Raw genomic sequence first — 22,969 nt, 5'->3', positions numbered from 1 at the left:
ATGGGCCGTATACCGTTAATATGTGTGAATATAAAGGGTAATGACTAATAGATTGGGTGGAGGAGAGGTTTGTGTGTGTTGTGGGTCCGGGTCAAACTGGCAATTGTCGGTTCATTTTCAAGTAGGTAAGGGTAGAGATTTTGCTTCCCTTGATTTTTGTCACACTCCATACCAGTTAGCGGCGGTAATGCGCCAATTCTTCGTATTAAATAGGAAGAAGAAGAAGAAGAAAAAGAAAGCCAAAGAGGAGGCGAAGAAGAAGAAGAAAAAGAAGGCGAAGTGAAGTGGCTTTTGGCTGCTCGCTGCCCCTCGCCTCCTGGCAGTTCATGAAAAGATTTTCATTTTGACGGAATCTTTAATTTGTTGGCGGAGCGGGGACCAGGTGAGAAGCCTGTGACGTCTGTTTATGTTTAGCGGCGTCTTTAACTTGTCGTAGTTGACGGCTACATTTAGCTTTGTTCATGCTACCTGGTCACGCTGGCTTTCCAGGAATTGTAAGACTAATATAGGTAGTTGTTTGTATTTTCTTTGAAGGTTCATAACGTCGTACTTGGTATTGATACCGGGGTAACGATATATTGAAGAGCCTGCTTGCTGACTGGCTGTCTGAATGACATTCTCATAAACCAAACGACCAGGAGATTAACGTCAACCAGATGAGGCTTTGGCTTGCCAGTCTTGTTGCTTGGCAACAGCACTCTCAACTGGGTGCCTTAGGCAAAGCCCGTAATTATATCAGATTAGCAAAATCACGCTTTGCCGCTTGGCTGTGTGCATGACAATGTTTTTCTTTTAAGTTCGTAAATCATAAATCGCATCTGACCGGCTGTTGCCTTGTTTTTGATCCCTTTTTGTTCTTGCTCATGTTGGAGAAGGAGCGGAGGCACCATGTTGGTTCCCATATTCACCCTGAAGCTGAACCACAAGATAAACCCTCGCATGGTGACTGTCGGGAAGTTTGACGGAGTTCACCCGTGCCTCACTGCAGCCACACAGGCTGGGAAGGTGAGGAAAATACAAAGTGTTATATTTTTTCATTGTTTTGGTTCCAAAAAATTATCTTATCATGATTTTTTTACTGTTATTTTTGTTATTGTTAGAGTGTCTGTGTAGCATTGCTTTTGCAGAGAGTGACCTTATTCTCAACATTTCACACAATACCCAGTTTCCGCCTCTTCCCCATGGGTTGTAGATTGACACTTACAAAACTCCTTTACTTCCATCATGAACTTTATTTCTTTCTGCAAATAAAATCATGTAATACTTTTGCTCTTGTGCCCCTTCTTATTCTTATTTGTTTGCAAGGTTTTTATTCATAACCCTCATGCTCGTGGTCAGAGACCTATGGCTCACCGACTGAGCCAAAGCGCCCAAGACTCCGACATCTCTCTACTTAACATCAACCAGGCGGTTACATGTCTGACAGCAGGCACGCTGGGACCAAACACCACCGGTGACACACTGTTAGTGGGATCCCAGACCAACTTGTTGGCCTACGATGTCCATGACAACACCGATATATTCTACAGAGAGGTGTGTGTAAAGATATTTTTAGGGTAACTACTGTGGTTTAATGGGTTTAATGGGTGAGTCTCAGACAAGCTATTAGATGTTTGATGATAGTGACATTGAGCTATGACCACCAAAATGTTACCGGTTCACCCCGGAGTCCCAGTGGACTTATGTGGCCAATTTGAAACAATCCCCTCAAGTTCCTCCACAGTTATTATGATAACATGAATTGGATGTATTGGCAGACATCCTGAAACTATAATATCTTCGATCTGCTGCTGTCATTTATGTGTACTGTCATCTAGAGGTCACTTTTTTTCCATTTATTTGCTTCCATATGAATAATATTATCTGCTTTCTTCCATGGACCTGTGCACTGATCCGCATGGATGTAAAAACAATGCTTCAAGGAGCAATACTACATGAGCAGAGGAGGACGTGTAGTTCAATTCCATTTATGTCTGTGTTGTGTGTGTGTGGTTGTAGGTGACAGATGGGGCTAATGCAGTTGTGTTGGGCAAACTCGGGGACATCAAGAATCCTCTTGCCATCATTGGAGGCAACTGTGCCTTACAAGGCTTTGACTATGAGGGCAACGACCACTTCTGGACAGTAAGCAACCAAGACGACATTTATACATCACACTTAGAATCCTGGTTTGATTTAATTCTGTTTACCCTCACCACTCACAGTGAAATGTCAGTATAAAGTTGACCCAGGTATCCCAGCAGCCTTCAGGCGAGAGGCGGGGTTCACCCTGGACAGGTCACCAGTCCATCACAGGAACAACACATAGAGACAGACAACCATTCACACTCACAGTCACACCTACAGTCAATTTAGAGTATCAATCAGCCTCGTCCTCTCTTGATGTCTTTGGACGGTGGGAGGAAGCTGGAGTACCAGAGAGAACCCACACAGGAACAGGGAGAACATGCAGACTCCACACAGAAAGATCCTGTGCCCGAGCCGGGACTCGAAACCCAGAACCTTCTTGCTGTGAGGCGACAGCGCTGACCACTGCACCACCGTGCTGCCCAGAAAATTTTCAACCATTTAAGATTATTTCATGAAAAACAGTGTATGTGGACCTGAGACTTAACAAAACATCACTTTGTGTCACCATCACAAAACATAGCAATATAATGTTTAATCAAAATGACCTGCAGGTGCATAATCCTTTAATCAGATAAATAGAAATAAACCAACTCGTGCAAAGTTATCAAGTTCAAGAATCTAAATTTGACCATAGCTGAATTTATCTGTTGATACATACTGAACACTGTTATATTCTGAAAAATTTTCTTAAACAAAGACCCATATTTAAAGTATTTGCAGTTGAGTTTTGCCATGTAGACAAACGCTCAAATTTATGTGGTCTAGCAGCAACACTGAACCACTACTGGATGTGCACTGCATCATGGGAAATAAATGTCCTTTAAAGAAAAGTGCAGAATCAGAATTGTCCCTCATTTGTTTTTCCCCACACAGAACCTCTGTGTTCCAGTCAAAACAGCCCCGACCCACTTTGTGTCTCCACCCACGAGTTGAGAATCACTGCTTGAAACGACTGAATCCACATTTGTGTGTGTTGTGTTGACGATGTGTATGCTCTCAGGTAACTGGGGATAATGTCAGGTCGCTGGTCCTCTGTGACTTCACTGGGGATGGGAAAAATGAGGTAAGTTCTTGTTGGCTTGACACTGATTCATAACTTTCATGTTGCCACGTGACCCTCTGTCAGTCTTCTGTCTTTGTCCTTGGATTGTGTCAACACACTGCGCCCATTCAAATGAAATACATGCTCTATGCAGAGCTGGTGTCTGGCTCTTTTTAATCAGATGTGTAGAGGGACAGCTACAGACCCAGAGGAAGTGTAGCACTTCTGTGTATACTTTCTGGAGTCCAAGTCCACGCCAGGGGGCGTGTCACTGCACTGTGACTAGTTGTACTGACTGTTGTTTTTGTTTTCTCCTCTGTCACAGTAGAACGCTTCTATATCACGCCAGTAGATAGCAGCAGAAGACCCTATGAGTCACAGAGCAAATTGGTCAGAAGTAGAAAGAACACACTGGCTAGAGGACGCTGTGATCAATCTGATGCTGAATTGTCTGAAGTTACAGAGCTGTTCATACAGGCTGTACGCGTCACCTTGTAATAATGAAATTCACATCATGGTGACGCAGACATGAAAGTTATGACAAGTTTGAGTGGGAGGCAGCTGGAGACACAGGCTATGTGACTTCTGTCTTTCATTTCATCCTGGTTCCTGTTTCTTGTGGCTTTTGTTCCTGTTTTCACCTTCATCTCAAGTGTTTCCTGTTCTATTTGAATAAAATCCCAAAATTGAATGAGAAGTGAATTAATGTTGATAAGATTGTTCTGTGTTTTTGTGTTGTGTTTGCAGCTCCTGGTAGGATCTGAAGATTTTGACATCAGGGTCTTCAAAGAGGATGAGCTTGTTTCTGAGATGACGGAAAATGAGGTATTACTCATTCAAGGCTTGTTGACTCTAGACAACACTTCTCAAAACAGCTGAATGCTTTTAAATGCACAAGTGACACGATAAAATGTGTGATGTCTGTTTGTCCCTCTGTCCTTCTGCATAAAGACCGTAACGTCACTGTGCCATATGCATAGTAGCAGGTTTGGTTACGCCCTGGCTAATGGCACCGTGGGAGTGTATGACCGCACCGCTCGATACTGGAGGATCAAGGTACCAGGCTTGGACATCTCAAGTTGCTCTTTGTCTCTCGTTCATTCCATCCATCCATCCATCCATCCATCCATCCATTTTCTACCACTTATCCTGTTAAGGGTCTGGGGGGGCTTGAGCCGATCCCAGCTGCAGATGAATGCTACAAGCACCAATACCTTGAGTATTACTAAGTAGTATATTTTTTTTGTTTTCTTTCCCAATTCAGTCCAAAAATCATGCAATGAGCATACATGCCTTTGACTTGAATGCTGATGGGGTTGTGGAGCTGATCACTGGCTGGTCCAATGGAAAGGTCAGCATAGAAAAGCACTCACACTCCAAATGGTGTCATTTTTTTTTCTTTTCTTTTTCCTAGTTTTCGTTGGGTCTTTGACAGTTTCCCCTTTTGTCACAGATTGATGCTCGTAGTGACCGAACAGGTGAAGTCATTTTTAAGGACAACTTCTCCTCCTCTGTGGCTGGAGTTGTGGAAGGAGACTACAGGTTGGATGGACAAAAACAACTCATCTGCACCTCCATAGAGGGAGAGGGTATGGTGTGTGTGTGTGTGTGTGTGTGTGTGTGTGTGTGTGTGTGTGTGTGTGTGTGTGTGTGTGTGTGTGCCTGTGCCTGTGCCTGTGCCTGTGCCTGTGCGCTCATGTACTGTGTGTCTTTTTTGGGGGTCTAAAGCCAAGTTTTCCAAGTTAAATCGTAAGATTAGTTTAATGGGACTCATCACCTTTTTGAGGAACCTATTGTCCATCCTCCCCAGAACCAGACAAGAAGATAGATACCCCTCTTTCCTCTGTGCTGCATCAGGGAACCGAGACTAATTTTTAGTCAGCTTAGTTCAATAAATGGTTGTGGGTGAATCTTCATCAAAATTCATCAAAGAAAATTTTCTCTTAAATTGTCTGTATTCACAATGAAATTACAATTTTTGGGGATTTGCAAGATATTGCCATTTTAGGCGAAAGTGGTTTTGTTTTTTTAAAACACCACCAAACTCAATGTTGGACCAGTGGTGAGGATGCTAACACTAGCTCTGCTGCTAGTAGCAGCCAGAGTCGCTCTCTGCTGCTGGTCCAAGCAGAGAACACATAGCTCAGCTGCTGTCGCCCTCCCTAAGAGCCGACTTGGCTGTCAGAGAGGAAGTACTCCTCCTGGCTGTACAAGACTGGTCTTGATGAGTGAGTAAGGAAATAGTAATTAAGTACATAAATAGATATAATACAGTACGTAAAAAATGATAGGGGAATAATTTTTTGTTTTTAAAAATTGTATATTGAATATTTAGACAGCATAAAAAGGCAGTTTTGAGAGAAAACCAGACTTAACCAGTCTCCTCTTTAAAAAGAAAGAAAGAAAACCTGGGGGAAAAGCATATTATATATAAACTGTTATTAAATAAAACCTGAAGACTGTTAATATGTTTCCTCCAAGTGTTTGTTCAGTTGCTGTAGCTGCAACTACAGAGACTGGACACATTGCTGAGTAGATTCTATTCTTTTTTCAAAATAGTGTCCTGTCCTGTTTGTACAAAAGATTTTTACCAGAATACACAGAGGAGTTTTTGAGGCCTGTATGAGCATCAGCTGCTTATATAATTGTGAGCAATATGAACAAGCATAATTTGTGTGTGTGTGTGTGTGTGTGTGTTGTAGTCCGTGGCTATCTGCCAGCCAGTAAGGAGCTAAAAGGGAATCTGATGGACTCCAGTGCTGAACAGGATCTCATCAGAGAGCTCAGTCACCGCAGACAGAATCTGCTGCTGGAGCTCCGCAACTACGAAGAGAATGCAAAGGTACACAGGATTCATTTTTTTGTTGACATGACATGACAAAGAATAGATTCAAAGACGTTTTCCTTCATTGTGGGATCTGTGTAGTTCCATTTAAACCTCTTGGTCTTTATTTAGAGGCCAACTCTCATTTATTTTCTTAGCTTCGAACGCATGATGTCTCAAAATATACAAAATTTATTGTGATCGCTTTTGTTGATTCACTTACTGTTAGGGTCAGATGTTCGTATGGCCAGTCTGCAGAGAGTGCATGCTGTGTACTCCGGTATCTTTCATTCACAATTGCAATTAATGGTGATCATGGAATCACTGCCCGTGGCCGCGAAAGGTAACACTTATACTCTTCCATCCATCGTCGCCTTCCGCTTATTCCTTACTAGTAAGGGTCGCAGGGGGGCTGGAGCCTATCCCAGCATCCACGGGTGAGAGGCGGGGTTCACCCTGGACAGGTACTCTTAAACTCTTGTACTCAGTAAATAGATATTTCATGTCACTCAGTGTCATTAATAGAGATAATAGAGGGGTTTCATTCTACAACAATAAAAATAATAACTATGCTAAAACAAACAAGCTCAGTCGTGCAGACAAATGCGGTCGAGTGGATAACCAACCACAACTGGACTGGACTTGCTCATACACAGCAAACCAGGTTGAGTTCAGAGTAAAACTTTGGTCATTATTAAGTTTGGTTTCCCATCAGATATTGATTATATTTAATATAATAAGTTTTGTATCCATGGATACAGACATGTAAAATTGATAAGAGTTCAATGAGGTTAGGGTGTATGTTGTACATGTGATCACCCACACAAGCTCTCCTATTGTTTCAGGGTGTGTCAGAGACCAACAGTGGCATGGGTGTGATTCCTGCCAATACTCAGCTCCAGACAGCACTCTCAGTGAGACCTGCGACAGAGGCTCAGAAAGCTCACGTGGAGCTCAGCATTTCTACACCAAATGGTATGTTTTTTTTTAACAGTCATTTAGCAGAGAATGTCAAGGATGACGAGTCTCCAGGCTGCTGCTGCTGCTGCTGAATAAACAATAAAAGGCTTCGTTTCATCCATGCATTTTTTTCTAGAAACTATTATCCGTGCAGTCCTCATCTTTGCAGAGGGAATTTTTGAGGGGGAGAGCCACGTCGTCCATCCCAGTGCCCAGAACCTGTCAGGTTGTGTCCGAGTTCCCATCGTCCCCCCAAAAGACATCCCAGTAGATCTGCACATCAAAGCCTTTGTCGGTGGGAAAACTAGGTAGGGTTGTTCACCACTGTGATTTCATGTCAGTGGTCAGTTCATGGCTACTGCGCTAATTATCTGAGTTAGATGAATAGAGAATGGGCAAAGCCTATTGGGGTCGCCTGCATATAGAATCTTTATATATAGAATCCAAACTGGGATGTATGTATGCCAAAAAAACATCTGTAGTAGCCTCTCAAAATCCTTCATCAAAAAATAAACCACTTCTGTTTTTCTCTTCTGTATTCAACAAAGACCTGCTCCTTCTCTTCCTCTGATTGGCTATGACCCTGATTCATCATACTACACACCCAAAGGCACCAAGTATGAGCCAGTCAGAGGCAGAGTAGGATTCCAATGTCCATGTCCTCCTGGGTCAAAAAACATAAGGTCCTTTTGCACCCAACATGGTGCTTAATTTGCTCAAATATGACGGAAGGGTACACAACTACGCTGCCATGCCCTAATTCCCCACAGTCCCATTCTCTATTGACAAAAAATATTGTACTTTCAAAATATTCAGCACATCAGAATTGTTTTCCTTCTCTCTAAACGCCTGTTTTCCTCCACCTCACTCCTTCTGTCAACCCCAGCACTCAGTTCCATGTGTTTGAAATCACTCGTCAGCTGCCTCGTTTCTCCATGTATGACATTGCAGTCGACCCCTCTGCTGATCCTCCTGCTGGAAGGGTTACTTTTAGTATCAACGACCGACCACAGCGGGTAGGTGATGACTGTCTGCCTAGATGGAGAAAAGTTGCTAGAGGATCAGAATAAATCAGCCAAAGTAGTGATGGACGCCACAGCACAATGCAAAAGCACTGATTTAATGCCTTCAGATCTGCACACCTGGTAGTTGTCCAGTAGGCTTACAACACATGCAGTCCACTTTAAAACACATTTCAAGTGTCAAACTCTTACCAGGCATCAATGGTCAGTGTGCAAACCTGTCAGATATATGGGATTGATTTACATCGCGATTATGTCATTCCAGACAGGAATCAAAACAAACCAGAATCAAGAAGTGGTTGCTACAAGTGACAACATAAGCACGTGATACACCAATGACAACACTGATGAAATTACAAGTGTGAACTCTTCCATTTGCATTTCTACTGTTAGAGACAAAGACATTAAATAGCTTATGTCACACCTCTTGCTGCAATTATCGTAACATTCAGGTGTGTTTGCTGATGTGGGCGGCATGGCTCAGGGGTGGAGTGGCCGTCTAGCAACCGAAGGGTCGCTGGTTCGATCCTCGACCCCGGTGACCATGTCGAAGTGTCCTTGAGCAAGATACTGAACCCATGACTGCTCCTGATGAGTGGGTTGGCGCCTTGCATGGCAGCCTCCATCATCAGTGTGTGAGAGAATGGGTGAATGAGATGACACTGTAAAGTGCTTTGAGTACCGCTATGGTAGAAAAGCGCAATATAAATTGAGTCCATTTACCATTTTTACCATTTGTTTGTTTGTTTGTGCAGGTGGTGATGTGGCTGAATCAAAGCTTCCTACTTCCAGAAGGTGTAGACAGTCCTGATGTCACTTTTAACTCACTACGGGAAGGAGGACTGTTGTCCATCAGCATGGCCAGTAATGGACAGGTACACACACACACACACACACACACACACACACACACAGAGTTCAAAACATAGGATGATTTGCTCTGGATATGCTACATTTTTCACAACAAGGATGAATTAAACAGGAGAGTCAGTGACATATTTGTGGAACGATCCACTCTTTGACTGGGTCGGTTCAACAGTTTGATGCGTTTGGACTGACATTTAATTTCATAATGATTTTAATTCTATCACATAACTTATTTAAATCATGTTTTTTGGGTTGCCCATCTGTCCGTTGTTCTTATGGACACAATATCTCGGAACACCTTGAGATACTTGTGTTAAAATCTGCACAGATTTCCTTTTGGACTCAAAGTACAGTTTACTTCAGAGGTCAAAGGTCATGACCAGACCAGTCAACAAGTCATAAGCTCATGATCAAAATGTGCACACGCATTTAAATAATTTGAAAGAATGAAGTGATAATGCTTCATATGCAAAAGTCAAAGGTATCATTTTCTACCAGAAAACTCTTTTTAGACATTATTAGAGGTTACAAGGCAGTGATTGCAAGTTAGAATTAATATTTTAAAATGTATAAAGTGGCTGGAGGGTAAAACTTCATTCAACAGTGCAAACATTTGTTAATGCGTGTTGTTAATATTAAGCAAAAGACCAGTGTTCATTGACTGACATTTCCCATGAAGTCATCTGAAATCAGTGCATTAATTGGTTGATTTTAATCTATCCAAACAGATCACTCTGAGAACAGATGATATTGACTTGGCAGGAGATCTGGTCCAGTCGCTGGCGTCCTTCTTGGCCATAGAGGACCTGTCAGCAGAGGCAGACTTCCCCAGCTACTTCGAGGAACTGCAAACAACCCTCACCGAGGTTCGGGCTGCCCTCAGAAATATTTTCTGCTGTTTATTATCTCTCATGTACCATATCTCCTCTCTGCTTCTACCGTTCCAATGACATATGTAGCAGTAACATCCTGCTGCTGTGGCATAATTAATATCAGGTCCTCAATATGTGTCTGCCAGGTGGATGAGTTCCATGCTGTCCACCAGAAGTTAACTGCAGCAATGGCCGACCACTCCAACTACATCAGGAACATGCTGGTGCAAGCAGAGGATGCCCGCCTCATGGGTGACGTGTGAGTTTTCTGCTCTCTGGTTGGACTGGTTTCATTCAGGACCCCCGTGTATGAGAGAGTCCAGGCGAGGTGAAGTTTATGTTTTAGTCCTTCCCTCACGATGCTGTCTTGTTGCAGTTCTGCTTATCTTTGGTGGTGCTGCCCAAACAAGCTCAGACCATCAAGTGTAAACCAGCGAGAGTGAACTTCAGACCGGTGATGTTTTATGATGCGTCAAGGCGGTACGGTTGATATCTGCCTAGTGTTAGGCGCAGCCCTGGGGGAGGGGGTGGGGGTTGAGAGATCACGGTGAGGGTCACTTGAAAGATGCACCACCACATCCCAAGTTAGACGGAAGGAACAGGCGTTTGGGGGAGCCGGCATTCTCCCTGTTGCAAGTCAGTGTACCGTCAGGTTTGTTTTGAAGCTGTAATTTGAGGTAAACTGGGAGCGTATTGTTGCTTTGAGACGCATATTTTACCAGGACACATTGTGGAAAAAGAACCCTGAATGATGTTGTTTGTTTCTGGTATCCTTTACTGCAGTGACAAGTCCAGATATCTCCTGGAAAAATGTCCCACAACTGCTCAGACGAATTTTATATTTTATATTCAAATACTTGAATCTCTATTGCCAGATAAAGAGGCAGTAGGCCCTTTTTAAACACAGGCACAAACTCAAGGGGTGTACAAAGCTGTGCTCCTTCGCCTCTGCTGAGCACTCTGAAATGAATTGGAGACTTTTTCAAGGTAACCTGACAAGAGATCTCGCTTCTTTGTTTTTAAGGGTTCCTGTTCTTGATAAGAATCCTCATCTAGTGTAACATAACCCTATTAGCTACAACACTGACATGTAGGTTACACCTCGGCTGTCCGCTCTACAGAAATGCTCCGAATATGCAGAGTATATTGCCCTGCCCACAACATGCAAAACGTTTTCAACTTCAACAAGAATTGGCTGCTAAATGATTTCGCAACCTTTGTAAGTAGACACTAGTTACACATGTATATTCAGCTCTCCTTCAGTTCTTCATAACAGAGACAGAAATAACTGCAGTAGGCCAGAAACTAGTACATGGGGGACAAAATGGCTCAATATGGTAGAAAATGGTACAATTTCTATTAGATAATGTCTCTCTTTTTTTTTTTTCCCTGGTTGAAATAATCTGTAAGCATTAATGAAAAGTGGGAAACACTTTTATTCCTATTATTGTTACCTAAGCAACTCAGAGGAGCCTCAGGGTACAGTAGGGCTGCACTCTATGAATTTTAATCAAAGTTTTTTCACATCACAAGAAGGCTCATTCTGTGTTAGAAGCTAATTGTGGGTCAAAATGTAGTTGAGCTGTTGTGATGCTGCAGATGGGTTTCGCCTACACGTTAGGCCTAACATATTTGTATGATGTAGAGCCACACAAAAATCGCACAATTAGAATTTTGATGACATAAAAATTAACGTCCCCTTTAAAGTTGCAAATCTTATTGCAGAGTCCCGTCAGAATGATCACAATTTTTTTTCCAAATCGTAACAGCGCAACCCTAACAAAAAAGTCAGATTTCCTTCCCATTTTTGTCATTGTCCTTTTTTTTTCACATCAGAATATAGAGCCGTTTGAGAGGGAGGTATACAGATTGTTTGTTGCTCTCTGATTTCTGTCCTGTGCAGAACAACCATGAAGAAGCGATACAGAGAGCTGTATGACCTCAACAGGGATCTTGTCAACGAGTATAAAATTCGCTCCAACAACCACAACGCCCTGCTGGCCTGCCTCAAATCGGTCAACCAGGCTATACAGCGGGCTGGTCGACTCCGAGGTGGGCCTCTTTGTGTTTGGATGTTCATAAACTGTTCAGATATTTAATATTGTGTGCCTAATGCTTGGGTTGATGATGTAATTGAAAGCATCTAGAAACACAATAGCTGTCACATCTTTGCTCATCTAGATGCATTAGCTGCTGTTACTTACAGCACCCAGAGATGCCTCTGTTCATCTGTACCTCTCCATTCATCCCTCCTTCAGTGGGTAAGCCCAAGAACCAAGTCATCTCTGCTTGCCGAGACGCTATCAAGAGCAATAATGTCAGCGCACTCTTCCGCATCATGAGAGCTGGAACAGCATCCTCCTGAAGGGGGAGGTAGGACAGCAGGGATGGACTAATAGACGGAAACAGAAGGCTGCTGTTACTGCTGAGCTCCTTTTTCCAGCTGCACCAGTAAGGAAGAAGACTCAAGGATTGTGGAAACGAGACACTGTTGTAGCCTTAATCTGTTTTGTTTGGGGATGCGGGAATAAGCAGCAACCTGGCAGCAACTCTATAATATGTTCACAGAAATAGTAGGCCAGTGGCGTGCTGCGTGCACAAGTGACATCACCAAGCATCTCAGTTGCTTTGGAGGAGCTTGATTTTGCGTAGTTAACAGTTTGGCTACTCATTTGTACAGAGTGGCATACTACAACTGCAGAGAGCATTCAGCTGGACCAAAACTGAACTGGAGCCAGTTTCCTAGAAACAACAGGACAAATGTAGTCAAAGCGCCACGAGGCTTTAGAGAGATTAAGTCATGTGTAAGGGTTATTTGCTGACATAATCATGGTAGAGTTCTGAAAGCATTAACCTGCTGTCTTAGGATGTACGAGAGAGCTGTCCCGGATCATGTTACACAGTCATCTGAGAAGTGCTTAAACTTCAGGAAAGTCATCCAAACTGTTTCCACTAAGTCACTGGCAGAATGACCGTGTGCTGGATCCTAACCCTGGCTTTTGAATTCCGCTGACACGGGAATGTTTAGAGGCAGTACAGCTGGAGCAGTAGAGTCCGAGTCAGTGGTGCCATTGAAAACAGAGGTGGCCCTGATAGTTGTGTTGGACATCTCACTCTCAGGTCCCTGCTCCCAGCTGTTGTGTGTTTGCAGCCAAAGAAAACTATTTAAAATGACTGAATGTCACAGACAGCGGATGGTGTGTGTTTTCCTTTCGTAGATTGCACGCAGCAACTGTAAATGTAATTTTGTGTTGTGGCAGAAAATATTAAATTGTGTTTTAAAAAGTTTGCGTAATTGTTTTGTGAAGTGTTACGAGAGAACTTGGCTTGCTCAACTTTTGGATGAGTTTTAGACGTGAGGATTAGTGTGCATGAGGGAACTATGAGGCCAGTTCACGTAGCCTCCTATTTCTTGGATATCCTCTGGAAAGCCTCGTCAGGCTGCTGGTGCTCACTGAGATACTCAGTAGCCAACAAGTTGTGATACTTGTGTGTCACCGTTCACCGTTTTCTCACCAGAGCCACTGAGAACTTGCATCGGTACCGCGAGGGTGCGGTGATTTGCTCAAGGACACTTGGTGTGAACAGTAAGTAGCTTCTACTCCCTGGACTTTGTACTTGAAAACTGCATTTACTCTACGTTAGTCCAGCTTTTACCAGGCGTATTGTCTTGTCTTAATAATAATAATGGAGGAGAAATCCAGTTTTCCATGGATGTTGATAATTCTAGCAGGAGGTTTTTCTGTCTGAGCTCTGAGGAACAGCAAACAGTTGATCCTGGAACTCCAAGAAACCCGTGTGTTGCTGCTCGTCCCATGAAGACGACGCTGTCCTTTTGTTGTCAGTTGAGTGTTTGTTGCGTTGGTCTTACGTCCTGTAAACACTGGATGGTGCTGTGACTTAAACTCAGCTTTGAGATGTCTTCAGAGCTGGGACTTAGATCAGACTTGTTCAGTTTGAAGATTCTAGTAACTACAATTTAGAGTTGGCAAAATAACAGCCTCGCCATGGTAACGCCATCGAACAAAAACTCCCAGTCTTCACAGCAACCCGTCACCAAGTTATAAAGGTGCTTCTCACCTAATAGGCTTAAATAATCAGTTGATTATTTTAACTTTGCGTCGTTGCGGACCTCCCAGACATCAAGACAGATTCCACTGGACAAGATGATGTAATCCTGGCAGTGCATCTCAACAGCCAGCTGTGTCTCAATTACAAAACGTGTAATTTATAAGATCATTTTTGAATTGCTTGAAAGACCTGATCACATTACATTAATTTAACCTGAGGATTTTTAAGTACATCTCAGCAGTTGAATTTGAACTTTTATTTCACACATAACTGTAAGGGATGTGTGTAGTTTTGACAGGACCTCTTCACAGGAACACACACCCTCCACTGTGTGTGTGTGTGTGTGTGTGTGTGTGTGTGTGTGTGTGTGTGTGTGTGTGTGTGTGAGAGAGAGAGAGAGAGAGACACACACACACACAAACACTCGCACACTCAGGACTGTTGGGTACATGTTGCATTTCCCCCAGTGTCAAGTCATAAATCCCTGTTACTGCTGCTCATGCTGAGTGTCTCACCCTGCCCTCTCATCCTCACCTCCGGTCTCACCCCCCCAACCCACCCCCCTCCACGTTGTCTGTCTCCTGGTTCTGGATGCCTGCAAGTCTGTGCTACTGCCATTCAGCCAGAGGGATTAAATGTGTCTCTGTAAATGGACCAGATATCTGACTCCATTGTTGGGATAAACACAGTCATGCGACAATATTGTAACTTTCACCCCACCCCCCTCCCCCCTCTGTTGATTCCCTTCACTTTTTGCTCTCCCTAGTTGCTGTGTTGGCATCTGGCTCAAGGTTGCTCCCTTCCAGTTTTAGTCATGTGGTGGGATTAGTGGATGAAGATGCTGCCTTCACTTGCTCTTGGCCGGCTCCTTCCTTTACCCGCTAGCTTGTAAACTATTGCAGTTTGAGGTCTTAGCTGTTAGGAAATTCAGTATAACTTACTCACTTGACAGAGGTTTTAGGTGTTGTTAACAGCCTCTGCTCCGTCCTCTCTTGCTAACACGGTTAACCTTATTTACGCAAATGATGTCTGCACGTTATTTAAGTCCAGAATGACTCATGCTTGCATGGTAGAAATGGTCACTGGAATAATTGATAGTGCTGATATTTGAAAGTTTTGAGCTGAGCTTGTAGCCGCTGGAAATGCAAAATATCTGAGACCAGAAAAAATAGCACATGCTTTCGTCTTCTTGTCATTTAGACATCAAATGGCAAACACGTGAGCACTTCAATATTGACTTTATTGGCATCGCAAGTGTTGTCAATGTGGGGTTCCTAAAGAAGGATGCTTCCCTCTTTATACATTAGCTAACATTCAATTTTGACTAAAACGATTGTTGTAACCATGATGAAAAAGGTCGCCTAACCTGTGGGAAGTACTAACTTTCACCCAAGCCAAATTTTTTGCAAAATATGTATTTTAACCAAACTATATTCTTCCATAAATCTAATCAACTGATTTTGTGCTTAAACCAAGCTAGCCCAAAGTTAGCTGCGTGTTAGCAGTGTATTAAACCCTGTGAAATACTTAGCCTCTGTTCTCACTGTTATGTTCTACTAGCAGTGCTTCAGCCTCTATTAATGTTCACGGTGTTTTAGCCTCCGTTTGCCATGTCTCTCTCTTAGTTAACAACGATTTCCTCAATGCTAGTCACAAACTTGGTGTTTTTTCACCTCTACTAATAGCCTTGTGGCCTGTATTGCCATGTGTTAGCTGTTCATTAGCACCATTTTAGCCTGTCTGAGCCTCTGATCACACCGTTTTAACCCCTGCTGGCCGCAGCCCCTGTTCGTAGCTCATGAGCCTCCATTTTAACATTTAAACCTCTATAAGCAATGTGCCAGTGTTCCATTTGGTTTTGTTTGGTTAGTTGATAGTTGGAATATCCAATAAATTCTAACAAGGGCGGAGATACACGTGTAGCCCGCCTCATGTGCAGCCTCCCTAGCTGCAGATAGGCGTGTACTTGCTGGTGAATGCGGCATTTCCCACAGACCGTGAAGGCAGCAAGAGCGCCAGGTTTCAGACAGTCGCAGCACAGATGTTTTCACTTTGACCTCCTCCTCCGTGTCGTCTGGTAAGTTTGAATGACTTGCTGTCCTTATGGTGTGTTCTAGATATAAGCTGCCATTTATTGTACAACTTTGTTAAAGAGTTGACGTAAAGTATGCGGGAGATGTCAGCGGAAAGTCTTGCTCTGCATTTTTGCTCAAGGAGTTTTCTCGGACTTTTCTTTTACGTACTTAGTTGTCTGTGTAAAAATGTATGATCAGATATTTTAGATCACCTCTATAACTCAGATTTTTGTATATCGTCACTGACACCCGGGCATATTTGCTCCCAATGACATAAAAGTAGGGACACAGTGTTCTCTGAAATAGACGGTACCCTCATATTCCCTTACATAACGGCCGACACTCCCCCTCTTATTGAAATGGGAATCCAGAAAAGACTGTCACAGACTAATTATTGCGATTTTATCTCCAAGAAATACAATTTTCCATGCATTTCCAGCATGCAGACCTTCGTATGTACCGGCTCGATTTCAGCCAAAGGTTTGATTTAAGGTTCTGGCAAGTCCAAACGAGAACTGTGGTAATTAAAGATGGGAGTAGTCTCCGTGACAAAATACATTTTGCTGGCCGAGGAGAAGACACGTATAGGGCTGGAGAGTTGACCCTCAGCGAAGATACGTGAGGAGGGAAGAGTTAACATCATCTTGTCTGCAACAGGCAGCCAGATGGTTTAAAGGAAATCAAGTTCATGGATATTGCTGTTATTTCTGACTACATCCCTGATGGTGCTGATGTTGTCCAGGATGTCCTCGCCCACTGCTGCCTGAGGAGAAGTGGACCATGAAACCAGACAACGGACAAACATCCGGCGATATGAACCATTAAGTCGCTCGTCTCCTGTAGCAGGTCTCAGAAAACATCGTGGAGATGCATGTTTGTGGGGGAACCGAGGTGCAGATGTGCGATGCGGACTAGCCTGCAAACCCATGTAAAGCTGAGATGCAGTATGAACTGCAGAAACCTCCTGCTTACACTCACTGAAGTCAGCGTCTTCAGAAGATGGTGAGGATGAGGAGGATCCTCCACGTGAAGGGAGATGTGATGTGCACGATGCTGTTACTGGTGCTCTTCTGCCTGCTGCTCTATGTCCGCCAGGTACACATGAACACGTCACCCCGGTTAGTCTAGATACCGTCTTACTGCTCCATCCAACATCTCAACAAAGATGCTCCTGTTCCTCAAAGGTCCTGGTGTCCTCTGGGTGGGACAGGCCTGAATGGAGGCTGGAGATCCATAGCCCCACCAGCTCCAGTCGGACCCTGCTGGGAGCCAAAGGGACCAGTGTGGGCCAGGGGTCCCCGGCGGTAGGACCTGTTCTGATTCCTTATATAAATTAGGGATGTAGTGATTGTGGAATGCTGGGCCAGTGTCGTAATCCTACACACTTGTGAAACAAAAACCCTGAAATATAACCTTTTCTCGTCATACACGACACAAATACACAGCTGATATATGTGCGTGTCCCCGTTTTAAAGCGCCGTGCGTGCAACTGCAATTTAGAATCAAAGTAGCTTAACATGTTGAAAGTTTAGAGCTGGGAGCAAGGGCCCCGAAACCGGGTTGTGCACCAACAGTTTAGATCTGCTTGCATTGTTGGAGTCTAGATCTTCGTACCCTCTGTATTGGCAGATACTGATAATTGTTTCATAGCCATATTTATACCTGCCAAGCTTTGCTAATCACCAGTGAGAAGGAAACAACAGTGAATGTAGGATTTATGGGCTTTCCCACGTAACGTGAATATCGTCAAGTTCTTTTTAATCAGCTGACATAAACGTCTGTAAATCGTGGCTAAAGTACTGTAATAATGTAGCCATATTTTTAATGGGGTAAAAAGAGCATCCCTGTTTTTCCTATAATGTTACTGCAAATACTTCTGAAAGTACATTGTACACACACGTATTACGTCTTGGTGAATTGAGCTAGAGATGAAGGATGAGTCGCTGAAGTGCTCATAACAACCGCTGTCTGTCTTCTTTCTCGTCATTTTTCCGAATGAGCAGTTCCCATCCAGACCTTCAGAGCCCCAGTTGCCTCCCTGTAAGCCCCAGTCCAAAGCCAAACCTCCACAAGCCAAGTCCAAACCTCAGCTCAAGTCCAAACCTCCTCCGTCAAAGTCTAAACCTTCTCAGCCCAAGTCTAAATCTCCTCAGGCCAAGTCCAAAGCTCAGGCTAATAAATCAAAGGGAAAAGCCAAGTTGCGGAGGAAAGACGCCAAGCCGTCAAAGGCTCCTGTCAATCCTCTGCCCACGCTGCCGCCGTTTGACTTCGAGGGCTATCTGAGGGAAAAGGACAACAGAAAGTTCAAGCTGCTCATGGATCAGCCCGAGAAATGTCACATTGGAGGAACGGCGGAAGAAGAGGAAGGAGACACCGGGTCTGATACGGCTCCCCACATGCTCATTGCAGTGAAGTCTATCGCTGCAGATTTTGATAAGCGACAGGTAAAATATGGCCTTTTATCTTACTGCCGCAGAAAGACCTCGCTGGTCGTCTGTGACTCCATGAACTCAACATGGGTTCGTCCGATCGACCGAACCTGCCTGTGCGTTGCTGGCGGGGGAGGAAGTTGGAAATCTGATCGGATAACTTGTTCACTGACGGGCAGAATTCACGAGCTGGTGTTTGACACAGAAAATATGAATAAATCTCTTCAAGTTGTAAAAAGTGAATGTACTGATAAAAGGTCAACTGGTGTAAAAAATGATGGCGTTTAGTGCCGTGATGTCAGGGTGAGCAGTCATCAGTCGTCGTAACTCTTCCAGCGGCGCGTCGCTGTAATATTAATGGTTCCAAACTCTCCATTTCCATAGTCGTGTGCGTTTCATCGCCATCATTTGGTGTTTTACTTCATTTGCGTCTGACTGGCGCTTTTTTAATTGCGTCATCTTGCTGCGCCCCCTTTTGGTTGATAGGAGAACTCGTACACGGACTCTTGTTATTGTCATGGATGGAAAAATGCCTTAATTTTATAAATCTGCAATACATTTGGATGGCATCCTGAGTACCTGACATGAGAGTCAGAATGACTGAGATCAAAGTCAGAGATTGACAAGGAGGTTTTGGTGACACTCATGGCCCCGCTACTCAGCAGCAGTTGCGAGTCATTACGTATGAGCCATTTACAAAACATTCTTCCTCTCCACGGTTAACAGGTGGTGCGTCGAACCTGGGGTAAAGAGGGACGTTTCCAAAACGGAGTGACAATTCGCACGGTTTTCCTGCTGGGGATTCCCCGGAATCGCACCGCCCTGCCCCTGTGGGATCGGCTCCTGACCTACGAGAGTCAAACCTTCAGGGATATCCTGCTGTGGGACTTTGAGGACACCTTCTTCAACCTGACACTGAAGGAAACCCACTTTCTGGAATGGGTCAACAGCAGCTGTCCTGATGTCAAGTTGGTGTTTGCAGCTTGAAGCGAGAGCGGTTTCTGGCCTGGCGCGTTCACGTCTGACGTCTGTTCTCTCCTTTTGCCCCGCAGGTTCATCTTCAAAGGGGACGCTGACGTCTATGTGAATGTAGAAAACATTCTTGAGATGCTGCAAGGTCAAAAGTCAGACGAGGATCTTTTTATCGGGGATATTATAGTCAACGCTAAACCCATTCGCCGCCGCAGTTCCAAGTACTACGTGCCAGAGTTTGTGTATGGAGGGGGTCTGTACCCTGCTTATGCAGGGGGGGGAGGGTTTGTCATGTCTGGACACACAGCACGGAGGCTCAGCTCAGCCTGCCAACAGGTACGCAACAGAAAACTAGTCTGTGTGTGTTTGTCAGCACAATATCAAACATTAAAGGTCCAGATTTTGATGAAAGTTGGTGAAAAGATGACTTGTATAACGAGGGGCAAGTGATCAGTGCTCGGAGGCGATCTGGTTCAAACTGTAGATCCTGGATCCTGAAGGATGCTGCAGGCCAGTGGCAGGAAATACTGTTGCTAAAGCAGATTGTTTCTGAGCATGGCAGACAATTCCTGGTCAGATTCCTTGAGTTTGTGGGAAATGGTTGAAACAAGAACGGTTCTCTTGGTCATATTCTGGATCCGTGATGCAGACAATCAAATTTTGCGGCTGGGAGGAATATGTCTGAAGGTATTTTGGTGATTCTGTATCCACGCGGCTCCTTGGTGGAGGTCTGTAGTCTCCGGTTTCTGATTCCCTCGTTCAGAGATGATCTGATCTTTTCTTCATCTCTAGGTGGAGTTATTCCCCATTGATGATGTCTTTCTGGGAATGTGCCTCCAGCTGATCGGCGTCAAACCCTTACGCCACCAGGGTTTCCGGACCTTCGGGATTCCCCGACCGTCTGCAGCGCCCCACCTTCAGACGTTCGACCCTTGCTTCTACCGGGAACTGATGGTCGTCCACAGCCTCAGTGTGCCCCAGATATGGCTGATGTGGAACCTGCTGCATGACCCTAAACTGAGCTGCCACAACAGGACCAGCCCAACATCTTGGCCCTTCAGGTGGAGGGGGAAGGGGGGCGACGGGGAGGAGGAGGCCGACTACGGTGACAAACAGGTGTTTGTCATGCACGAGTGACTGGCTGCAGGGCCGATCTGGTCTCAGGCCTGTGATGTTGTTCAAGGCACAGTTGAGTCCCATTGATCCTCATCGGGGAAATGAACTGGCACCAAGGGCTGCAGCTCTCTGTTTGGGAGGGAGAGAATATGGCTCCTGCCACCGGAGCCGATCTGCTCGTTCTTTGAGTACCTATCAACTGATGCAAGACTTTGAATGTTTTTCATTTCAGGACTTTTGAATGTTCAGTTTTCTGAATGTATTTTGCTACAAGTGTTTGCACAGCAAGAAGAGATCTTCAAGGGCAACGTGACGAAATGCGGTTTGCTGGTTTTACCCCATTTAAATGTAAATGCAGTGTTAATATTCAGACTTTTCTATGACCGCCAGCCAGGACTGGAGACGCCTGCGTGTGTCGTGAGCATCTGGGAAGGACAATTTTTCATGTTCTATTATGCATCGGAGGTAACTTTCAAGAGAGAAGTTGTTCCTCGCTTCTTTTTGCTGCATGGATGCACACATGGATGCTCTCGGTATCTGTTCCCTGGAGGAACAACAAATGAGGCCTAAATGGAAGCCAGCTGTACAGGGGGAACCAGCTGGGACCATACTACACACACACACACACACACACACACACACACACACACACACACACACACGCACATGCATGGCAAGTCATCACACTAAAATGTAAGGATTTACGTCATGGGGGAGGTTTGCTCTGCCTCGAAAAGGGAGGTGAGTCCCAACAATCTGACTTTTAAGCTGATTAATATCCCCCACCCCGCACACACACACACACACACACACACACACACACACAAACACACACACAGCATGCAAACTTCTCCAGATTTTTTTCCACTGCAGCGACAGATTGCGTTTGTTTTGTATGTATCTCTTTAAAATGTCTTCCATGTATTCACCGTCATTCCGCCAGCAACATTTGGAAAACAGGATTGTTTGGATCGACAGGCCTCTCAAGGCAGCAGGTCACCGCGAATCAGAAGAATCTCTTTTTCCCTCGGTTCAGTGATAATAGATTCTGTTGAGCAAGTTATACACTATCTTGGAGCCACACATTAATTAAATCGAGGGAACAAGTTGTCACGGCCTTCACAGTTTTGTTTTTCTTTTGTTCTCTCAATGGCCACCTCAGGGTTCCGGAGCAGGTCGACTGGTTTTATTAAAATTGATGAAATTAAAATTTGGGACGAGTCGTTCAGCTTCCGCTCTGACGGGGCGCCAGCAGGCCCATAAATCATCTCCATGTTCTTCATGTTAGCCGTCAGTAGAAAGTCCTCAGTCTCTCTGAACTTGTGATTGTGAGGTAGTTGCTGCAAACCATTCCCTTCACGCCTTTTGTCAGAGGAGTCGAGCATTTCTGATGTCACGGCTACCAAATGGGGAAACGAATACTAATTCAAAACTCACTTCAACAATATTCCTAAAATAAAAACCACATCTATAAAACTAAACCCGTAAACCTACCTGGGCTGCTTGAGTTAAAAAAAAAAGGTTTTTCCATAAGATCAGTAGGAAAATTGTTTCAAAGTAAAGTAAATGGAGCCTGGAGATCCGCTGTCCAATGATGAAGAAGCTGAATCGGGTTTCCAGCGTGGGGGTCGCGCCACGATTCCAAAAGTCAGCAGATTTCAAACTTATCCAAGGGGCCTGAGTTCCTCTAAAGAGGAAAAATAGTGCGCTCACTGTCATGGAAGAAAGAAAGCCCTTCTAATGTGTCCGTGTGTGGCTTTGCCCATCAGTGCGTGTACGTGCAACCCCACCTCAATGGCACTTGTACTTTGGGGGTCCTGAGCTAAAAGTTTGGAGGTAAATGATGCGTTTGCTCAAGCCTGGAGGTTTCGCTCGCTCTCTCTCTCTCTCTTTACTGCCCTGTCAGGCTGGCGGGACCCCGCGTCACGTGACTCCCTCCATCCAGACGTCTCTTCCTGAAGCAAACGTACGTGAACCGCTTCACTGCTGCGACCGTGGGACATTTAATTGTGAATGAATTGAAAATGATTGTACATTTCTGTTTTGAGTGAAGGAATGATTCTGCTCAACAGACTTTTTTTTTTTCTTTTCTTCTTTTTCCTTTCTCGTTTCCCGCTGATGTGACCATGACCCCGACTAGCCAGCTAGCAGGGAACGTCAGCACTGGCGAACCTTCCCCACAAGTTCTAGTTAACTTGACAAAGACTTTTAATTTTATGTTCTAAGAACGTATCACACGTTTTAGTTGCAACATTGAACAATCTTCATTTCAAAGTCAATGAAACTCTTAACTAACACTGAAGACGTCTTGAGAATGTTGTCATGGTTACAGAGGAGGTTACATGACAACAAGACCTTCAGAAAGTGTTCTCAGGATGTTCTCAAGGCCTGAAATTACAGAATATTTTACTGTTATTTTTTTTTATATAAATATAAAATGTTCCTGTAATGTGATCTCTTAATAAACAAAGGTAGAACATTTTGCCTGCTACATTTTGGAGGTTTTTGTGACGTTGAAATAAATGATATAATGTTCTTTTATGAAAACAACCCCCAAATAATACTTGACAAAGAAGGAACAGGCTCACG

General features: G+C 44.2%; 2 protein-coding genes across 2 annotated transcripts; both read left to right on the top strand.

Moving 5' to 3' along the window:
* The first annotated feature begins 234 nt into the window (after positions 1–234).
* bbs2 (Bardet-Biedl syndrome 2) lies at positions 235–13,438 on the top strand. Its single transcript, XM_086208514.1, has 18 exons — positions 235–382; positions 876–1,005; positions 1,306–1,533; positions 1,999–2,124; positions 3,131–3,193; positions 3,920–3,997; positions 4,124–4,228; positions 4,437–4,523; positions 4,626–4,761; positions 5,875–6,014; positions 6,842–6,971; positions 7,093–7,264; positions 7,843–7,972; positions 8,734–8,853; positions 9,574–9,711; positions 9,864–9,976; positions 11,621–11,769; positions 11,976–13,438. The coding sequence occupies exons 2-18, from the start codon at positions 889–891 to the stop codon at positions 12,080–12,082; spliced, it is 2,139 nt and encodes a 712-aa protein (XP_086064640.1). The 5' UTR covers positions 235–382; positions 876–888; the 3' UTR covers positions 12,083–13,438.
* Positions 13,439–14,562: 1,124 nt separating this feature from the next.
* On the top strand, positions 14,563–21,488 carry b3gnt9 (UDP-GlcNAc:betaGal beta-1,3-N-acetylglucosaminyltransferase 9). Its single transcript, XM_086208511.1, has 7 exons — positions 14,563–15,865; positions 16,606–16,958; positions 17,048–17,167; positions 17,867–18,307; positions 19,019–19,260; positions 19,345–19,600; positions 20,057–21,488. Exons 2-7 carry the CDS (start codon positions 16,863–16,865, stop codon positions 20,399–20,401), a joined length of 1,500 nt encoding a protein of 499 aa, XP_086064637.1. The 5' UTR covers positions 14,563–15,865; positions 16,606–16,862; the 3' UTR covers positions 20,402–21,488.
* Positions 21,489–22,969: the final 1,481 nt, after the last annotated feature.

Source organism: Aulostomus chinensis, chromosome 7 (genome assembly GCF_037954235.1).
Source record: "Aulostomus chinensis isolate RoL2024-O1b breed Wild chromosome 7, RoL_Achi_v1.0, whole genome shotgun sequence".
Lineage (NCBI taxonomy): Eukaryota > Metazoa > Chordata > Actinopteri > Syngnathiformes > Aulostomidae > Aulostomus > Aulostomus chinensis.
This window is presented reverse-complemented; position numbering and strand designations above follow the sequence as displayed.

What these genes read in the sequence shown, in the direction of transcription:
- bbs2 (XM_086208514.1), top strand. Translation starts at nt 889, where the DNA reads ATGTTGGTTCCCATATTCACCCTGAAGCTGAACCACAAGATAAACCCT. An exon ending in CTCGATACTGGAGGATCAAG is followed by an intron (nt 4,229 to 4,436) that starts GTACCAGGCTTG and finishes TTCCCAATTCAG; the next exon opens with TCCAAAAATCATGCAATGAG. An exon ending in CAGCATTTCTACACCAAATG is followed by an intron (nt 6,972 to 7,092) that starts GTATGTTTTTTT and finishes ATTTTTTTCTAG; the next exon opens with AAACTATTATCCGTGCAGTC.
- b3gnt9 (XM_086208511.1), top strand. Translation starts at nt 16,863, where the DNA reads ATGGTGAGGATGAGGAGGATCCTCCACGTGAAGGGAGATGTGATGTGC. An exon ending in TGCTGCTCTATGTCCGCCAG is followed by an intron (nt 16,959 to 17,047) that starts GTACACATGAAC and finishes TGTTCCTCAAAG; the next exon opens with GTCCTGGTGTCCTCTGGGTG. An exon ending in CAGATTTTGATAAGCGACAG is followed by an intron (nt 18,308 to 19,018) that starts GTAAAATATGGC and finishes CACGGTTAACAG; the next exon opens with GTGGTGCGTCGAACCTGGGG.